General features: G+C 42.0%; 1 protein-coding gene across 2 annotated transcripts; it reads right to left on the bottom strand.

The window, feature by feature from the left end:
• Positions 1-1,746: 1,746 nt before the first annotated feature.
• AKIRIN1 (akirin 1) lies at positions 1,747-13,317 on the bottom strand. Of its 2 annotated transcripts, XM_026516611.4 has the most exons (5): positions 12,959-13,317; positions 8,054-8,194; positions 5,278-5,412; positions 3,939-4,010; positions 1,747-3,270 (listed from the first exon to the last, which is right to left on the bottom strand). In XM_026516611.4, the coding sequence occupies exons 1-5, from the start codon at positions 13,176-13,178 to the stop codon at positions 3,260-3,262; spliced, it is 579 nt and encodes a 192-aa protein (XP_026372396.1). In that variant the 5' UTR covers positions 13,179-13,317; the 3' UTR covers positions 1,747-3,259. The 2 variants fall into 2 exon arrangements, with proteins under 2 accessions (XP_026372396.1, XP_057161302.1); XM_057305319.1 differs by lacking the exon at positions 8,054-8,194 and having other exon boundaries at positions 12,959-13,305.
• Positions 13,318-18,963: the final 5,646 nt, after the last annotated feature.

Below are 18,963 nucleotides of genomic sequence, written 5' to 3'. Positions count from 1 at the left end.
TGCCTTGTCTGTGAGCTTTTCAAATGTGTATCAGTGCTACAGTGCAAGGGCCCACAAACTTTTGTGTGAAGGGCCAGAGTATTTTCAACTCCGTGGCCCATACTACCTGTTTCTGGAGTGGCCAACTATGAAAGCAGCCACAGACGCAAACAAATAGGTGTGGCAGTGTGTCAATATAACTTTATTTATAAAACCAGGCCTTAGTTTGCTGACCCCTGCTACAGTGAGTAACAAAATACAGATTCACTGAAAGGCATTACTGAATTCATTGGTCATTCATCTTTTATTGTATTCTCAGTCAAACACTTAAAAGTACAAATTCTAATTAGAGAATGTGAGATTTTGATGTTAACAAAGGGCTATTCATAGTGGAGAGTTGAGAATTGCAGCTGCAGAAAGAAACGTTTGGGTCTTCAGATCTAACGAAGACCACTGTAAAGAAGCCTGCTATGTAACAGTGTCAAATGCATATTTTATGTCTCAGGCTGTGCTACTTTCTTTACATGGGCTATTTAATCTCGCATTTGAAAACAAAACCCAGTGATGTACATACAATTCACCCTCATTTTACAGACAAAAAAACTATGGCTCACAAATTTCAGTAGCTTCGCAAGGCTCATGTAGCAAACTAAACTCTAGGGCTACACACATCCAAAGGCCATTCCTTTACCTACAACACAGCCAACCCGTCCTCCATGGTGGGCAGAGAAGATTCACCATGAGTGAGAGGTTGGCCCGAATTCTTGTATTCCCTGATGCTCTTCTCCTTGGGGAGCTCTTAACAATTATCTGCCTCAGGAACTTTGATCTCCCCTGTACTCCTCTGACCTAAGTATGAATACCTACTCCTTTCATTCCCCTTAAGATTTTACCAAAAGAGGGTAATAAATATTATTAAAACAAAAAATTGTGACTAGGGTGGTAGATGAGGCTGTTCTGAGACCACAGGTCCTGGCCTATCCTTATAGGTCTCTGTAGGTTGACTTCTTCCCTGGGCTTTGACCTACCTCCATGGGACAAAGACACTTCCCTACCCGGGAATGCCCCTAAGTTCAAGCTCTAGAAATCAAGTCTAGGGAAAAACTCCTTTTGTCAGTCTAAGGCCTACATTATAGGTCCCCATTTTCTGTCCTAGGAACTGTCTCTTCTCTGGATAAAACACCAAACAAACACGTCTAGTCCCTTTTGAGGAGATTCCAAAAACCCAGCCATGGCGGTCTTACTTACCCTAGGGCCCCAAAGGGCAACCATATCGTAACAGCCTAACAACACCGGGTGCAGTAAGAGAGTGTCTATTACTTCCCTTATAGAACCCTACTCTACCCCCACGCAGAACCGTTTAGTAGGAACGGGACTGACATTTGCCCTCCAGCACACTGATTCTGTAACACCAGTGCAGCAGCGTTCCCCATTCCTAATCCAACCTTCAGGACTTCTGATGCCCGCCCCCCCAGCTGCCCCTCCCTTGTTTTGGTGTGACTATCCCACTGTAAGGCCACTCCCATGACAGCCACGGCTAGCTCCTCTTCCAGGAACAAGTGACCACCCTGGAAAAGGAAGAGATGAAACAAACTGCCCTTCAAATATGAAGTAAAATAATTCTTTAATTATTTAAAGATCACTGATGGGCCTTTTAAAAAGTCTATAAATCTTAAATGTAATGTCTTACTGGGGAAATGGTTATAGCAGCCTCACATAAATTATTTGAATTAAGAAACATTATCACAGTATTAAGAAGGCAAGGTAAACAAATAGCTTAAGTATTTTATTTGTTTGCAACTAAGCTTGTTAACACTATATAATGAAAATGTACAAAGAATAATGTTGCAGTTTTTGGTTAGATTTAAGTCAAAGACATTCATTAATAAGGAATCTTCGAATATGAATATTCCAGAATTTCTCTAAGCCATCTGATCAGAACAACTGTCTCTGAATATTACCTTACTTTGGAAGGTACTGGCATACACTTGAATTAAACTCAGGATTTTTCAAAATAAGCCCTAATTAATAAAACTATTCTATATTCAAACTAAAACAATTTTAATAGAACTTTCCTTTCCAGAAACAATAATAAAGGAAACAAGGCATTTTGTAAAATGTGGTCCTGAACAAGTCACAGTAAAAAATAAATGTATACTTAACTTCCACCTCCTCAAAACAGAGGCTACTTTCTGTTCCACAGCCTTGGAAACAAGGCGAAGAACAGTCTGTAAGCAACTTTGGGCAGGGGGTTGCCAAAACAAAGCTCAAGCAGTTGAACATGGTCACTTCTTAAAAAGAATTTGGGGGAGCCTGACCAAAGAATCCAAATTTTGTGTTTAATAACCGATACAAAGGCAAAATGGCTCCTCCCAAGTAGCAGGGCCACCAGGGCCTGGCCCAGCCCCACGCTCACCTCTGTTGTGCTCCCAAGCAAACCCTGATGCTCCTGCTCCAGGGAGACTTTTTCTTTTTAGAGGTTCAGTGTCCAGGGAGCTCTCTGTGTGAATGAGGTGAGCACAGACTCCACGTGGGTATTTTAAGGCTTGGAGTCAAAGTATTTTTCAACACGGCTAGGCAGAGTCCATGTGTCAAGCGGCCCGTCTCCAGTTTGTCCTAATTCCTCACCACGCGTTTGTAGACCTAGGACCACAGACCTTTGCTATGTCATCATCATCACATCTAATGTCCATCCTAACTTATGATTCATATTCTGTGCCTGGAAACAGTCCCTGTATTTAACAATAACACCTACAACATAAAACAATCCACCGTTACAACTATATGGTCACAAAACATTAATGATCTTCTGTAGACCAAGCAAATGTTTTTAACCATAATTGTCGTGCATCAAATTCACAGCCAGAATCCCCAAGATCAAAAAAATTTGCACAATACAAATAATAACTTAAAATACACACACACACACATATACACACACTCTCACACACACTTCTTACAGAACTGTGCTTGGGGAAACTCCATTTGTTGAGTGCCACTGAGGGCATATTTTGCTAAACTGCTGCTCCAGGTATTTTTGTTTGGAAAATCTATCACAGTAGGGCACAGCTGTTTATTGGATGAGCAGAAAAGAAAGATATACTTGTGGCAACCAGAAAGTTTTAAGGTCTTTCAAGTTGTATAAAATGGACCTGCAGAAACGTTTAAGTGTTCTCAGGATGCAAAGTTGGAGCTGAAATGTGATATCAAACCAGTTGCAAAAAGTGTACAGCAGCCATCTCTTGAGGTCAAACCTGGTACCCAGATATGCAAGAAAGCTTCAGGACACATCTATAAATTAGAGGGAAAAAAACAGTTTAAGAATACTAAAAATATAGTGCTGTGCTTTTTAAAAATATTAACCAATGGGAAATGTGATAAGCAACATGGAGAATTTAAGTCAACATTTAAAATGTCCTAAGGTTTCCAGAATTTAAGACACCCAACTCAGCTTCAGTTTAGATATACAGCTATTTATTACTTCATGTTTTGAGTAACTAGTGGTTCCAAGATGTCCAGAATTAAAAAATTCTGACCACACATTTGATAAGCTAGAGGAATTAACTCTAATAAATTAATAATTGAAACTACCTTTCTGGAGGAAAAGCCAGGTAACAAACAAATTGGTACTGCAGTCAGACTACCTAGGTTTCAGTCCTGGCTGAACTACTAGTTTTATGAGCTTGGACAAATTATTTAACCTCATTAAGTGCCATCCTCACCTGTAAAATGGGGCTAACAACAGTTCCTCCCTCATAGGGTTACTGTAGATTAAATAAACTTCATGAGGATTTAATGGGCTTAGCACAATGCTGGGCATGGTTGTTTTTTTTTTTTTTTTTCATGTTAGCTATTATTTTACTTCACAGGGGTTTTCTGCTCTCAGGAGACAAGGTATTCAGTGTCAACATCTCGCTTTGGAAGTTGGAAAATTCAAAGAAAAACTTGGCAATACTTACAGCTTGTTGGCCTTGTCCCATATCGTCGCATTATCTGATCATGTGTGAATTTCACAAAAGATTCATACTGTTCTGTAAGGGGGAAAGACAGTATATACTATCCCCAGAACTCTACCCCAGTTTTTCAAGAATCAAGTGTCAGGATCACATCTAGCTTCCCAGTTTAAATTCTCCACTCTCAGACCCTCCCTGTAACAGCCGCTCTGAGATCGATTACTTCCTTTTAGATCCCAGAGCCAAATCCCTGGCTCCTAGATTTGGTCACTACAATATCACATTTTCCTAATCTTGCCCCTGCGGTAACTCCATCCCCTATTAAAGGCTTCTCAAGACAGACAGACTGGATCGGTACCACAAGTCAACAAATTTTAGAAACTCTGTAAGACATGAAGCCTGAAGCTCTTTTCTGAGTCTATCCTTGCTATAAATCTCAACAGACACATTGAGTGAAAGAAGTGGAATGGCTAAAAAGCACAGAAAATTTAACACTACCTAATTGTAAACAGTCCCACAGAACTACCTTCTAAAGGGAAACTCAGTAAAAAAGAAGGTAGTCTGACATTCATGAACAGATTTAGAGCTCAGCTTAACAATTTTAGGGATGGAGGTAGGAGAGGGGAAATGATATACTGATATACACATTATTAGTATATTAAAGGATCAAAGAAGTTCGACTATAAAGAAACCCATTTAGCTGTTGTTAAAACAAAAGTTCTCAATTTAAAGCAGACTTTCTAACATTCTGAGGAACCATGTGGTGTGGGTCACCAGATTAGGAAATAATACTGTTACAGGAAAAAGTTGTTGTCTAAAACCTCTCCGACCCAACATTGTCAACACCCTTTCACTAAATGGGTACTACCTTCTATTCCGGATTCAGATCTCTTCCTTTCACAAAAGGCTCTACTTAAGGTTGACATCACTGTCAACTCCCTTTGTTCAAACTGTGCTTTCCAAACTAATGTACCTCCAAATCACAGAAGGGCAGATTTCCCACTTCCACAAAGTGACTGCCACCGGAAGTCTGACCATGTTGAGTATACTGCACTTCCAAACACCAGCTGGGAGGTTAGCCCAAATAAACTACTCACTGCCTTTATTCATATGGAAAAATGTAAGAAGAAAAGCTTGGTTTATCTTGTTTCAGAGATGTAAATGAAAAGTCCTTCCTATAATGTATAAATTAAGTGTTTAGAATCACCCAAGAGAGTAACTTACTATTCACAACTCATTAAACTTTCCTGCACGAAGTCCTGCTCTTTTTCTAAGTTACCATTTACTTCACCCTTATTATTTCCCGAACGCTACTAACACTGGCACAGTCGCCGCCTCGGCCTACCTGCTAGTCTGGTATTGAGGATCTGCTCATACTCCTCCCGGATTTTATCTTCATAGTCTTTTAAGAGACGCTCACATATTATTCCAACTTGTCGGAGGGTAAAGGTGGGCTGGTCCTTCTTCATCCAGGAGGAACCTGGCCAAAAGACAAATTGAGGTTTTTCTTGTTTTTTAAAGATTTAAATAATCTCTTCACCCAATGTGGGGCTCAAGCTCAACCCCGGGATTAAGAGTCCCATGTTTCTACCTAATGAGCCAGCCAGGTGGCCCAAGACAAATCCAGTTTAAATAATACATTATAGTTCTAAGGTTCAGAAGTAATAACTTTATGCAAAGTCCTAGGGGATACAAAAACTGTTCAGAGAAATGGTATTCTTCACAACTCTACATGGATATTTCACAAAATCTCTGAGCTTCTGCCATTAGTTTTATAAAGTCAAGCCAAAGGTAAACCGAGAAGGAGGAGGAACAATGTGTATCCAGGTGTGCTAGGTGATCTGCATACAGAAAAACAGTTCTGATGCCGTAACAATGTGAGCCCATACTCAATGCTCATTTGGTAAAGAACTAGAACAAAAAGTAAGTTGATATAAAGCCTCTAGTCTGGATTAGAGAAAGCAGATGCACAGAGCCACCCAAATCCTTGGCGATTATCTAGACCTATGTTTAACCGAGGCTCATCATAATTATCTGTAGAATTCACAAAACATGACACACATTCTGATTTAATTCGAGGTTAGGGCCTGGCCATCTTTTAGCTTCATAGGTGATTCTGAGAAGAAATGGTTAGAAGTCTGATGCTCAGGAGACCAAGTAACTTGCCCAATATAACGAATTGTTAGCAAAGTCACTGAAGTATGAATGAAGGAGACAATCAGGCACTACATATCTCATCCTTGATCCCTTTCGAATCTAGGAAGAGGAGAATGAAATGTTCATAAGATAGTAGTTAGAAACCAAAATATTCACTGGAATGCCAGAAAACATGGAAATCAGCTTCCTGATCATGAGAAAAGCAGCAGCAGCTACTTGGTAGCCCAGTTCTGAGGTGTTCCTCAAAGCTCAGCCTAGACTCCATTTCTTCAGCCCAATTAATCTGTAAACCATTAAGCACTCTGAAACGAGTCATTTTTAACTTAAACCAAAATTTCTTCTTTACAAATGAAACCTAACCAAAGTTCTACCCAGTCATATTCTAGAAGGAATAGAACCACCCATAACTACCCATAACATATTCTATTACTTCAAAATTCTAATACTAAAATCTCAAAAGAATATTAAGGAGAGACCTGCTAACTATTACCACTGAAAAGTCTATCATTCATGAACACGCAAAAACAGTTAAAAAGGTGCTATTCTGGAGCCAAGACCTTTGGGTCATAAGAAAAATTTTAAAAAATTGTTTGAGGGGAGGGGCACCTGGGTGGCTCAGTCAGTTGGGCATCTGCCTTCAGCTTGGGTCATGGTCCTGGGGTCCTGGGATCAGGCCCCGCATCTGCTCATCCCGGAGTCTGCTCTCCCTCTCCCTCTGCCTCCCCTCTCCCCCTGACACCGGCTTATGCTCTCTTTCGTTCACTCTCTCTCTCAAGTAAATAAAATTTTCAAAAAAAATTTAATTGAGGTGAAATTCACATAAAATGAATCATTTTAAAGTGAACAATTCAGTGTCATTTAGTATACCCACAATTTTGTACAACCACATTTATCTAATTTCAAAATATTTCCACCACTCCAAAGTAATACCCCTTACTATTAAGCAGTTTCCCCCCATTCCCTTCTCTCCCTAGCTCCTGGCCAACACAATCTGTGTTCTATAAGGAGAAAATTTTTAATCAAGGTAATTTTTAACTCTCAGACTACTAAAAATTAGAATACTTTGTAAGAAAATAAACTCCTTTACTGTTAAAGGACAGGGCTCACCACCAATGGAGATGTTTGCACACTAGCCTCTTGACTATTTGCAGGGATATGGCAGGCAAGACTGGTGGCTGAACTATGTGACCAGGAAGATTCTCTCCAACCCTGAGATTCTATTTTTGAGCACATCCTCTCTGACCACCTGTCAATGTTATAGAGCACTGCTGTCACACAAATGTGTGCAATGATGGAAATGTCCCATAGTTGTGCTAATACAAGAACTACATGCGGCTACTAAGCACTTAAAATGTGGCTAATCTAATGGCTACGATATTAGACACTGCAGTTACAGAAGGTACTTCTGCACTGGGTGGATGGAAGCCAAATCAAATCAACCTAAGGTTTTTTTTCCAATTTCATGACTCTACAGTTTCAGAGTATTTATTAGTAGTAATATAATGCATACATTTTACCAATTTTATTACTTTAGATGAAATCAATTCTGGATTAGGAAACCACCATTTTATTTTATTTTTTAAAAGATTTTATTTATTTGACAAGAGAGTACAAACAGGGGGAGTGGCAGGGACAGGGAGAAGCAGGCTCCAGCTGAGCAGAGAGCCCAACCCAGGGCTCGATCCCAGGACCCTGGGATCAGGACCCGAGCTGAAGGCAGACACTTAACCAACTGAGCCACCCAGGTGCCCCAGGAAACCATCATTTTAAGAACCACTTACAAACTCTTTTTTCCTTTTTCGAGTTTTTATTTAAATTCCAGTTAGTTAACATAGAGTGTAGTATTAATTTCAGGTATGGAATTTAGTGATTCATCACTTACATACAACACCCAAGGTTCATCACCAAGTGTACCATTTACAAACTCTTAAATGGTTGCTCTATCCACACTAATGTTTGCTTACCTGGAGAACTAGGTGCTGTGAGTGCTGAGGAATGAGGCTGACTTTCCGAAGTACAAGCTTCACTCTGATTAAGAACAACTTCTAAATGTCTCCACCTCTGATAACGACTATATTCTTGTTTTATGTTCTGAAAAATTTGTTCTAATAAAAAAAAGAACGTATTTGAGCATTCACTTATTGTGCCATTTCTTCAAACTTCTTGTCCCTTCCCCCATGTTATTAATATTAGGAAAAAAAATGTTTATACTGAATAAAGCACTCCTCCTATGACCCCCAAAGTGTTCCCTCTTACTGCTATTTCAACAATACGTGGAAGATCAGATATTTCAGCATAAGCCCTCCAGACAGATCCCTTTGCTTGTTTTCCTGTGACAATGAAGACTAGATCTGCAGTTTGCTTTAGGATTAACTAGTATAACTTAAAGCAAAACAAAAAACCCATCCTTCACCTAATAAGGAGCTATTTTTGATCTCTGTTAAGCTGCACAATTTTACAAACTAGTGTACTGGGGTGATTCTCTTACCATCCAAGGCCTTCTAAAAATGAAGCTCTTGTCCCATTTGGGACTCAAGATCTTTGGGGTAGAGGACAGAAGAGACCACAATATGGTCATCTCCTGGACACAGGCCACGGGACGACCTGAGATTTATTGCTTGGAACTGATGATCAGGGCTTAGAAAAGAACTTTCTGATCCTACTGAGAGGCAATACTTGATAGGACTCAGATTACTGTTCTGAGTCAAAGTAATCATAAACCAAATTTGCTAACGCTATTTAAGGGAGTCCAGGGCACACAAATTCACTTTGAAGTACATTCCTAGAGACAACACAGAGTCTGAAAGGATGTGGTTTTCAAGTTTTTCATTTTTGCGGTAGAATATGTATCCAATTTCCAGATAATAAAGCCTCCTTATCAAAAATAAAACCCAGAAAATCATATCACCACCCCACTCACATTATTCTAATGTATACTTTGCTATAATTGTATTTTTTTTATGGGGTTGAGTGTTAATAATGCCATTTTGCTTCTTCCTAGCTGTGTGACTATGACCTTGGAAAGTCATTCAGGATCTTTTTTTTTTTTTAAATAAACACACTTTTTTTAATTTTTTATTTTTTTAAAGATTTTATTTATTTATTTGACAGAGACAGAGACAGCCAGCGAGAGAGGGAACACAAGCAGAGGGAGTGGGAGAGAAAGAAGCAGGCTCATAGCAGAGGAGCCTGATGTGGGGCTCGATCCCAGAACGCCGGGATCACGCCCTGAGCCGAAGGCAGACACTTAACCGCTGTGCCACCCAGGCGCCCCAGTCATTCAGGATCTTTAGCCTACTTCTTCAATATAAATGTTAACTGCCTACCCAATGAAGCTTTGAAAACAAGTGACAGTACAGCCTAGGAACTGACACAAACTGAAAATATCTCCACACATAACTAAATTTGCTAACACTCAGCCTAAACACATAAACAATGTAGGATTAGCAAAGCTTTCCCTTAAAAATACTATGAAGTTCATATTTTAAGATCCCTGAATTTATGAAGTCTTCACTTCATCTTTAAAATGTATTATTCTCCAAGCATATACTTGCCAGATTCAGTACAAGGATGTAAGGAACTGCAAAGCCTTGAAACAAGAAAGGACAAGTATGAGGACAATGCTCACACGAACAGAAGGTCTTTGATAAACCCTCTAACTGCCTCCTGTATGGCGAAGTGAACAAATGGAAAGATACAACTTTTAGGCTGGTTAAAGGACGAGCAAGTCCAAGAATCTGAATATGGCATGCACAGTAGAAAAATAAGGAAGTAGATGTGATTTTTCTCTCCAAAAAGGCCACTTTTAAAAAAATGCAAATTTTTTTTTAACAGTGGATAATAACTTTAACCTTTGCATCCCATTATTATTTGACATTGTGCCTCTGGGTTATATCTGACAAAGCCTATCCTCAAAATTCTACAATGGTTCCTAGCTGTTACAGACCAAAATTCAAACTCTTTTTTTTTTCTTCCAAAATTCAGACTTTTCGGGGTGCCTAGGTGGCTCAGTGGCTCAGCCTGGGTGACTCAGTGGTTCAGTCAGTTAAGTGTCCGCCTTCTGCTCAGGTCATGATCCCAGGGTCCTGGGACCGAGCCGGCATTGGGCTCCATGCTCAGTGGGGAGTCTGTTTCTCCCTCTCCCTCTGTCTCTCTCCCCCAGCTTGTGCTCTCTCAAATAAATAAATAAAATCTTAAAAAAAAAAATCCAAACTCTTCAACATGGCATTCCATGCCTTCCAAGACTTGGCCCCAAATTGTTTCCAGTTCCCTCTCTCATTATAGCCCAGTTACATTACATTATCCTTTCCTTAATTTGTGCATTTTCAGGGCTTTGCTCAAGCAGTTTTCCTTTGCCTGAAATGTTGCCATCTTTCTTCCTCCTCCGTCATTCAAGACCCAGCTAAATGCTACTTCAGTCTGGATGTTACTCCCCGACCCTCAAGTCATGGTCAATTAATGGCTTTGCACCTAGACTCACTCCATGTTTACAAACATCTCCCTCAGGTCAGCAACACCCTCCTATGCCTGGTATCAACTTAGCTCATTTAAGCGGTAAAAAGCTTAATTTTATATGCCTTTTCCACAAAAAGTGCTATGACACATATCTTTTTTTTTAAGTGAAATAAAAACATAGTTTCTTCACCATTTCTGAGAGAACTTCATAACCTTTGAAATAACAATTACAATGTTACAAAATGAAGTCACTGATTTTTAAATTCACTTTCCTATTAGTTAGCTTTATTCTTTCAATTTGTAAAGCAACTAACATTTCCTCCCCCATTCTTCCTTTTTAATCCAGAAGAAGACATCTTCCACTTAAGCCAAAGCATCATATAATCAATCATTCATACTTTATGTTTCTTTCTTGACAGAACCATATTCCAATAAGCATTAAGGAGTTTAACTGATCAATTTTTACAAATGAATATTTTAAATAAAATATTTTAATATAAATGACCAAGAAGGTAGTTTGCATGATCTATATGAAAATTAAAATTTAAAAATAAAAAGAATAGTGACTCCCATTATTGCACTCTGCAAAACTGAGGCTTCCAAATGCATTCAACAATCATTTATTAAACATTTGCTGTAATGTGAACTACAACAGAATTAGTTTACAGAGTATGATAGGATGAAATAAAACATGCATAAAATCCATCAAGATAGATAGGGCAAGTATTAATTCTATTTTGCAGAAGAGAGATCCAGAAAGATTTTATGACTATCTTGTTATCTGTAGGAACAGCAGACGAAAAAATATCACTTCAAGTGGGCATTTTGTCCCCTGCTTTTCTTTTCTTTTCTTTTCTTTCTAAGTAGGCTCCATGCCCAGCATGGAGCTCAACATGGGGCCTGAACTCAGGACCCTGGGATCAAGACCCTGATGCTTAACTGACTGGGCCATCCAGGCACCAGTCCCCTGCTCTTTGAAGGGCTCTTTACAAAAAACGTTTGCAAACACTATCTCATTCAGTACATAAGGCTTTGCGCCATTAAGTGGTCAGGGAATTTAAAGAACAGAGTTCCTTGGGGCAGGGTTAGTCAGGTAACGGGTGAGAGACTTGCAAAAATGGCTGCATTTGGATTAGCAAATGCAAGGGGAAGACAACATCATGATGGAAGGCAAGGGTAACAGGCACACCCAGGTGGGTCTGGAGAAAGAGAGCAGCAAAAGCATTGTTTGGAAGAGAAAAAAAATGTGTGGAAGATTGAGTAAGGCACATGGTTATAGCTGATAAATCCTTTGAATGCCAGGATAAAGAAGAGGTGAACATGAGAAGGATACAGCATCTGGGAGAGCTTGGCCGGCAACTGCAGGAATCTCGGAATGAGAGTAGGAGAGCCTGAAATCTGCATTATGGATATGCAGAGGAAAGAGGAAAGAAATAAAGCCCAAAGACACTGGTAACTGAAAAAGGATGAGGAAAAGAACGATTTTAAGGCAGTCCTAAGGTTCCACTTACACCTGAGTAATAGAAAAACACACATAAAGAAATAACTTGCCGAAGTCCAGTTTTGAGGACCTCCCCCATTTCCAGGAGCCCTTTAAAACTGCTACATTAATTCTGATGCACTTTCCCCTCTATTCCTACACAATGGTTAGCGGGAGGGGGGGGGTTGTCCTAACTCTACAGTCACACTAGCTCTCTCCTTTCCCTGACCAACGTGTAATCCTTACTGAAAGAGTCTCTGTTACGGATAGTTGAATTCCTGCTTCCGGAACCTCTGTATGTTTAAGGATTCTCAAATTCTAGCTAACGACCTACCGATTTCAAGCCATATATGGTACAAGACAATAGCCATACAATAGAAGAACATGGCCAGACCCTTAGAAATAGGTTGAAATCGAATTCCATGACTTCTGCGACGGCCTCTGGTTCCTGAAGACTTCTGGAAATCAGGTCTCCCTCCAAACTACACTACAGTGAACAGCACGCACTCAGGCCCCTTCCCAGGAACCCGCCCCCAACCCCCACCCTCAAGGCCGGGTTCGTGAGTAGAATCCCATTTTCAATGGCCCACTGGATCTGCTGGGCGGCTCTGTGCAGGCCCGGGCAGCGGAGGCAGGAGGGGCTTTGCGCACGGGAAGGGCCCCGAGCGGCCAGGGATATTCCCATCTTCCTCTTGCTGCCCACCCCTCCAGTCTCTCCAGCTCCAGGAAAACCGAAAACGGGCACTGGGGCCCCACCATCCCTCCCGGATGTCTCCCATCCCCGGAAGCGACGAGGCCCAGCGGCACCCCAGTTCCCGTTTCTCAGGGCAAAGAAGGGGTCTGTGGGTGAATTAGCCTAGCGCCCACAGCCGCCCCACCCCCACCCCCAAAATGCCTGGGCCTGGCTTCCTGCCAAGCCCGCAGCATAGGTTACCCGGCGTTGGAAGGCGCCGCTCGCTGCCGGGCGGGGCGGGCTGCTGCAGAGTCGGCGGTGGGGTCTGCGTCTGGAGAAGCGGCGGCGGCTCGGCGTCCGGGGGCCTGAGGCCCGGAGTGGGGCCGGGCAGAGGGGCGCAGCGCCGCCGCTTCGGGGAACCAGGGCTCAGCAGCGCCGCCTCGAACTCCATGGGCCGCTTCAACGTCGCCCCGCACGCCATGCCGCTGAGGGGCCAGGAATCAGGAGCGGACGCGGAGGTAACTGCGGCCCAACCTCCGGCTCCTCAGCGGAGCTCACAAGCCAAGCCGGCTCCAATGGCGCCTCCAGCACCCGGCAGCGGCGCTGGCCCCGCCTCCTGTGACGTCACGGGCCCTGGCCACCGTCCGGCAGAGGGGGAGAAGCCGGAAGAGGGCCGCTCTGGGACGCCCGTCAGCCACGTTCCGGCCCGCGGCGCCCCCCGCTGAGGAAATGGAACAGTCTGGGCGGAGAGCTTGGTCGCCAAGCAACTTCGGGAAGGCCCCCACCCCCGCCTCCGCCCCTCCCGGAGTCCCATCATCCCCCACCCCCCCACCTGGCGTCCCCCCAGTTCCCCGAGCCGTCGCGCCGGGGTGGCCCCTTAGGTTTTCGCACCTGCGCGGCAGGGGTGTGGGGGAGGGGTGAGCTCGGAGAGGCCAGTCGAGAGGGCGCGGGGGGTCGGGTGTCTCCGGGTCAGCTAAACCTCCAATCTAGGGCGCTCTAGTCCCCGTGGTGGAAGAGAGGGGCATTCTAAAAGGTCTTCAAGGGCATTCCCGAGTCTAGGGAAGTCTTCACTTAAGCATAACCTGAGATCTGAGTATGGACTTTAGAAAGTCCTCAAACCCCATGAGATTGTGTGCAAAATTGTGTCTATATATCTTGGGATAGATGACCCATATCTTCAGCAGCTCATCAAAGGGGTCTGCTACTCACAATAGTTAAAAACAAAACCCATTGGCTTAAATCATCCTGGAATGGTATCAGAGTGTTAAGAACTTAAGCTGGTAACTGATTTGCCAGTCTCTGCATCTGACCTGGCAGGTCAGTGCTTCCTCGGGTCTATGAGAATTCTTTATAGCAGTGACAGCTGTAAAATGCTTTTGATAAATTCCGGAAAGATACATAGATAACAGGAGGGTTCCACTTTCAGAAGCTGTATGTTTCTGTATTACTGGGAAGCAGGTCAAATGCTTTCAAATGATCACCAAAGAATCTGTGATCCAAAAAAGGTTAAAACCTTTCTATAACTATTCAGATACCTTGAATAATGGCCATTCCTCCTGGGATCTGTCTACTTCAATATAGCTCCAGGGCGAGGGAGGTTTCCAGTACAGTGCAAGTTTCAGATACTCTTCTCTTTTCTAATAGGCCACATGCCAGATCAATGTGCCCCAATAGTTGAGTTGGAAAATATGGTCGTACTACCTCAGTCCCATTCTTTGTCCCTTTTCTGTTGTTTTTCTCCGGATCTTCCCCAGTTTCTCTAGATTTTATAAAGATCCAAGCACAGGTCAATTTTTTTTTTGTATTTATCTTTATTTGTTTGTCTATTTTTAAAGATTTTATTTCTTTACTTGAGAGAGAGAGAAAGGGAGAGAGAGAGAGAGAAGGCATGAGAGGCAGAGGGAAAGGGACAGGCATCTCCCTGCTGAGCAGGGAGCCCGACATGGGGCTGGATCCCAAGACCCCGGGACCATGACCCATGCTGAAGGCAGCTGCTTAACTGACTGAGCCACCCAGGCACACCTGTATTTATCTTTGACAAATAGCAGAAATAATTCTAAGATGACTGAACATACCAGATGTCAAATTTATTTTATCCCATCCCTTTTTCATAAGGACATAAGGAAGTTTTAAAATAGGCTAGAAAACCAGAAATAGAATATTAAGGCCACACTAAAAAGAGATCACAATTATCCTAAAGTTAAATATGCCTGCGACTGAATTTGAAACAGTTCTGAGCTTCCTGGCTGCCGGGGCAAAAATGGAAACAGTATATGGTGCCTTTTTTTTTTTTTTAATGGTAGATGGTATCTAAAAGGAATTAGTGCATCAGAAGAGACAGACCATACATTTTTTTTTTCCACAGCTAACTGCTAATTCTAAAGGTAGTTGCTCCTGTGACTTTATTAGGAACCAGTGAATGGTATAACAAAGCAATCAAGAAGATTTGAACAACAAATGCAAAAGCAAAATTCATACAGATATTTCTTGTTATGCTCAATAAAAGCCAAGGACATAAAAGCAACCAACTGATGACTATTTTTTAAGGGGCTTGTCTAACATGTAAATTGTTTTCTGTGGTTTAAAGTGGTCCAAAGTTAGAGCTTAGAATGTTTGAAAAGTGTGTCTCCTGGGTCATCATTAACAGCACTTTATCTAGCTAGGGTTTTGCTAAGTGCTTTGATAATCAGTCTCTTCCCTATGATCCTTTAAAACTTGGAGCGTGCCTTGTAATATTAGTGTTTTAAAACAGGAAGTTATAATTTGTTTACATATTTGTGCATCAAAACTATAAATTCCTTGAGAATAATAACCAGGCCTCATTCATCTGTGTTTCCCCATCCCAGCACAGTGCTCGAATACAGTGAGGGTTGGCATAGAATAAATATTGGTTGAATGCATAAATGGTAATTATTTTGAGGTTGTTCTCTCTGTCCCTGAAAGTTGATAGTCCACTTTGCTGCATAAGGGTGGATTCAGGTGATTCAGAAACCAAACCAGTAGGTGGTATATCCTATTATAAGTTGCAGTTGACAGTGGCCCAACCAGAGAGATATCCTGAAGGGAAGCAGACGGGCTGCTCTGACAGCCACTCAGTGTGGTGTCTGCTTATGGGGTCACCACAGTGCAGGTCTTCATTGCTCTGCATATCCAGACACTTGACCAATCGTACACATGCACACACATACACACACATTACTAATTACCAGGCACTATGCTATCGTGGTCGAGGCTACTGTGGTATGAAACGAGACATGGTTCCTGTCCTCCTAGAGCGTCCAGTCTGTTAGAGATGGCAGACAATCAAATCATCACAACGACAAATATATAATCACAAACCATGACAAGGACTATGAAGGAAAAGGACTGAATATTATGAGAGATGACAACAGACAACTTAACCAATCTTGGAGAGTAATGAAGACGTCCCTGAAGAAGTGACATTTGAGCTAGGAGTTAACTACGCCAAGACAGGTTGGGAACATCTCAATCCGAGGGGACAGCACAGGTTGGGAACATCTCAAACCGAGGGGACAGCATATCCAGTATCTTGTTATAAAAAAGACCGTAATGTATTTGAAGACTCAAAGGAAGTCTCAAGTGGCTGTGGTACAAAGCAGGAACGCACAGAGTCAGGGAGGAAAAACTGATGAGGAAGGCGGGAGCCTGATCATTTAATGCCCCACTGGCTGCCAAGAGATTTTTTTTACCTTTATTTCTTTTCTTTTCTTTTTTTTTTTTTAAAGAGAATCTTTTTTTGTTTGTGTTTTAACTTTGATTTTTTTTAGAGAGAGAGTGCAGGAGCAGGGCAGAGGGAGAATCCTAAAAGCAGGCTCCACACCCAGCACGGAGCCTGACCTAGCACTTGATCTCAAGACCCCGAGATCAAGACCAGGGCTGAAATCAAAGAGTCGGACGCTCAACCAACTGAGCCGCCCAGTCCTGGCTACCTTTATCTTAAGAGCAGTGGGAAGCCACTTCAGGGGTTAAGGTGGGAACAAAAGAGCTTAAGTATGATCAGATTTACATCTGAAAAGATTCCTGGCTGCTGTTTTGCGAACTGGTTGGAGGAGAGCTGGGGTGGGTGGAAATCAGTAGAGGTTATTTTATCTGTCCAGATGCATGCCTTGTAGCATTAGTTTTATAATATTACAAGGAGCCTCCCACCTCCCCGGCACACACAGATTCTTTCATATCCCCACCTGCAGGTGTTTCAATGCTAGTTCATCCTGTGAAAGCTCTGCTTTCTTTCTCTCAAGGGGGCATGGCTGGGCTAAAGCTGGGGATGAGAATGAAAGGAAAGAAGGATACCATCTTCCAAAATCTTTTAGGATTCTTTGTCTAAAGTTTTCAAAGGAGTTGTCTATATTTGCTGTCTTCTTTTACATCTTCCTACCTACCAAGTGTCAACCCATATCGGTCTAATTTCTGCCTCTTCATTCTACTAAAACAGGTAAAGTCTCCAAGCTATGGAGAGAAGTAGACTGACACAAGCAAAGTTTAGAAGGTAAAGTGAACAGTAGTGCCTGGCTGGCTCAGTTGGAAGAGGATGTGACTCTTGATCTTGGGGTTGTGAGTTCAAGTCCCATGTTGAGTGTAGACGTTTCTAAAAAAATGTTAACTTTAAAAAGTAATATTAAAAACAAACAAACAAAAGATAAAATGAACAGAACTTGGCGAGGATTAGGTATGGAGGTAAGAGAGAGGAAGGACTCAGGTATGACTCTTTCCCAGTGCCATTTTCCAAAAAAGTTTTTATCAAGTAAGGACCAGACTGGAGAGGAAGATATGCATAGTTTTGTACCTGTTGAGTTAGAGGTCCCATTAAAGCATCATGTGGGATTCTCAAGTGGGAAGCGTGTGTGTAAAACTGTGGGTCTGGAATTCAGAAGTCTGGATTGGAGAAAAAACTGGAGTCATTAGTGTAGAAATGGTAATTGAAGTTATAGGGGCAGCTGGGTTTATCTAGGGTAGGAATTCTTAGCCATTTTTTAAAATGTTTTAATTTTCTGATAGTCTATCAATATCCATTGGTTATCCATTGGATACTAATAGACTACCTGGAAATACATAATATTATCCATGGGATATTAATAAACTATCAGGAACTATATAATATAAAGGCTAAAAAAATTCTTGAGATTTAAGAAATATACTGCAAAGGTAATACTTTTTTTTTTTGATGTGGTTACTGTTTGGCCTTTATTTATTTATTTATTTTAATAATAATATTTTTTTATTATATTATGTTAGTCACCATACAGTACATCCCTGGTTTCCGATGTAAAGTTCGATGATTCATTAGTTGCGTATAACACCCAGTGCACCATGCAATACGTGCCTTCCTTACTACCCATCACCAGCCTATCCCATTCCCCCACCCCCCTCCCCTCTGAAGCCCTCAGTTTGTTTCTCAGAGTCCATAGTCTCTCATGCTTCATTCCCCCTTCTGATTACCCCCCCTTTCTTTATCCCTTTCTTCTCCTACCGATCTTCCTAGTTCTTATGTTCCATAGATGAGAGAAACCATATGATAATTGTCTTTCACTGCTTGACTTATTTCACTTAGCATTATCTCCTCCAGTGCCGTCCATGATGCAACAAATGTGACTTTTTTAATAATTTTGTTTATTTTTAAGTAATCTCTACACCCAGTGTGGGGCTCAAACTCACAACCCCAAGTTCAAGAGTCACGTACTCTACCAACTCAGCGGGCCGGGTGCCCCAGGAAATTCTAATAATAGCCTGAAACAAAGAGTACCAAATTATCTGAGCAAGATCTGGGAATTGGGGTGGGAGTCAGGAGAGAGGTGGTAAAATCCATCCAAAAGTTTCATGTGAGTGGAGAATGGAGAAATAAAAGCATTCTAAAAGATCATATCTTGTTGGGGGAAGGGAAGGAAGAAGCGGGGGAAGAAAGCATCTCTATAAGGCAAATAGTTGGTATTTTTTATGTGACAGTAGAAAAATATGCATGCAGTAATAAGCATAGGGAAAGGAGAAAAATCATAAATAAAAATGAAGAGTATAGTAGAACTCAAAAATTAACAAGAAAAAGAAAAAGCAAGGGTGGCGGGTGTAGGGGGGCCTGGGTGGCTCAGTCAGTTAAGCTTCTGCCTTTGGCTCAGGTGATGATCCCAGGGTCCTGGGATCAAGCCCTGCATTGGGCTCCCTGCTCAGCGGGGAGTCTGCCTCTCCTACTCCCTCTGCCCCTCCCTTCCTGCCCCCCCTTCCCCACTTGTGCTCTCTGCTCTCTCTCACTCTCT

The sequence above is a fragment of the Ursus arctos genome, unplaced genomic scaffold, assembly GCF_023065955.2.
Source record: "Ursus arctos isolate Adak ecotype North America unplaced genomic scaffold, UrsArc2.0 scaffold_32, whole genome shotgun sequence".
Lineage (NCBI taxonomy): Eukaryota > Metazoa > Chordata > Mammalia > Carnivora > Ursidae > Ursus > Ursus arctos.
The sequence above is the reverse complement of the archived record's forward strand: the minus strand, read 5'-3'. Positions and strand labels throughout refer to the sequence as shown.

What these genes read in the sequence shown, in the direction of transcription:
- AKIRIN1 (XM_026516611.4), bottom strand. Translation starts at nt 13,178, where the DNA reads ATGGCGTGCGGGGCGACGTTGAAGCGGCCCATGGAGTTCGAGGCGGCG. An exon ending in GCGGCGCCTTCCAACGCCGG is followed by an intron (nt 8,195 to 12,958) that starts GTAACCTATGCT and finishes TTTTTTTATTAG; the next exon opens with AACAAATTTTTCAGAACATA. An exon ending in CACAGCACCTAGTTCTCCAG is followed by an intron (nt 5,413 to 8,053) that starts GTAAGCAAACAT and finishes TCTTTTGGCCAG; the next exon opens with GTTCCTCCTGGATGAAGAAG.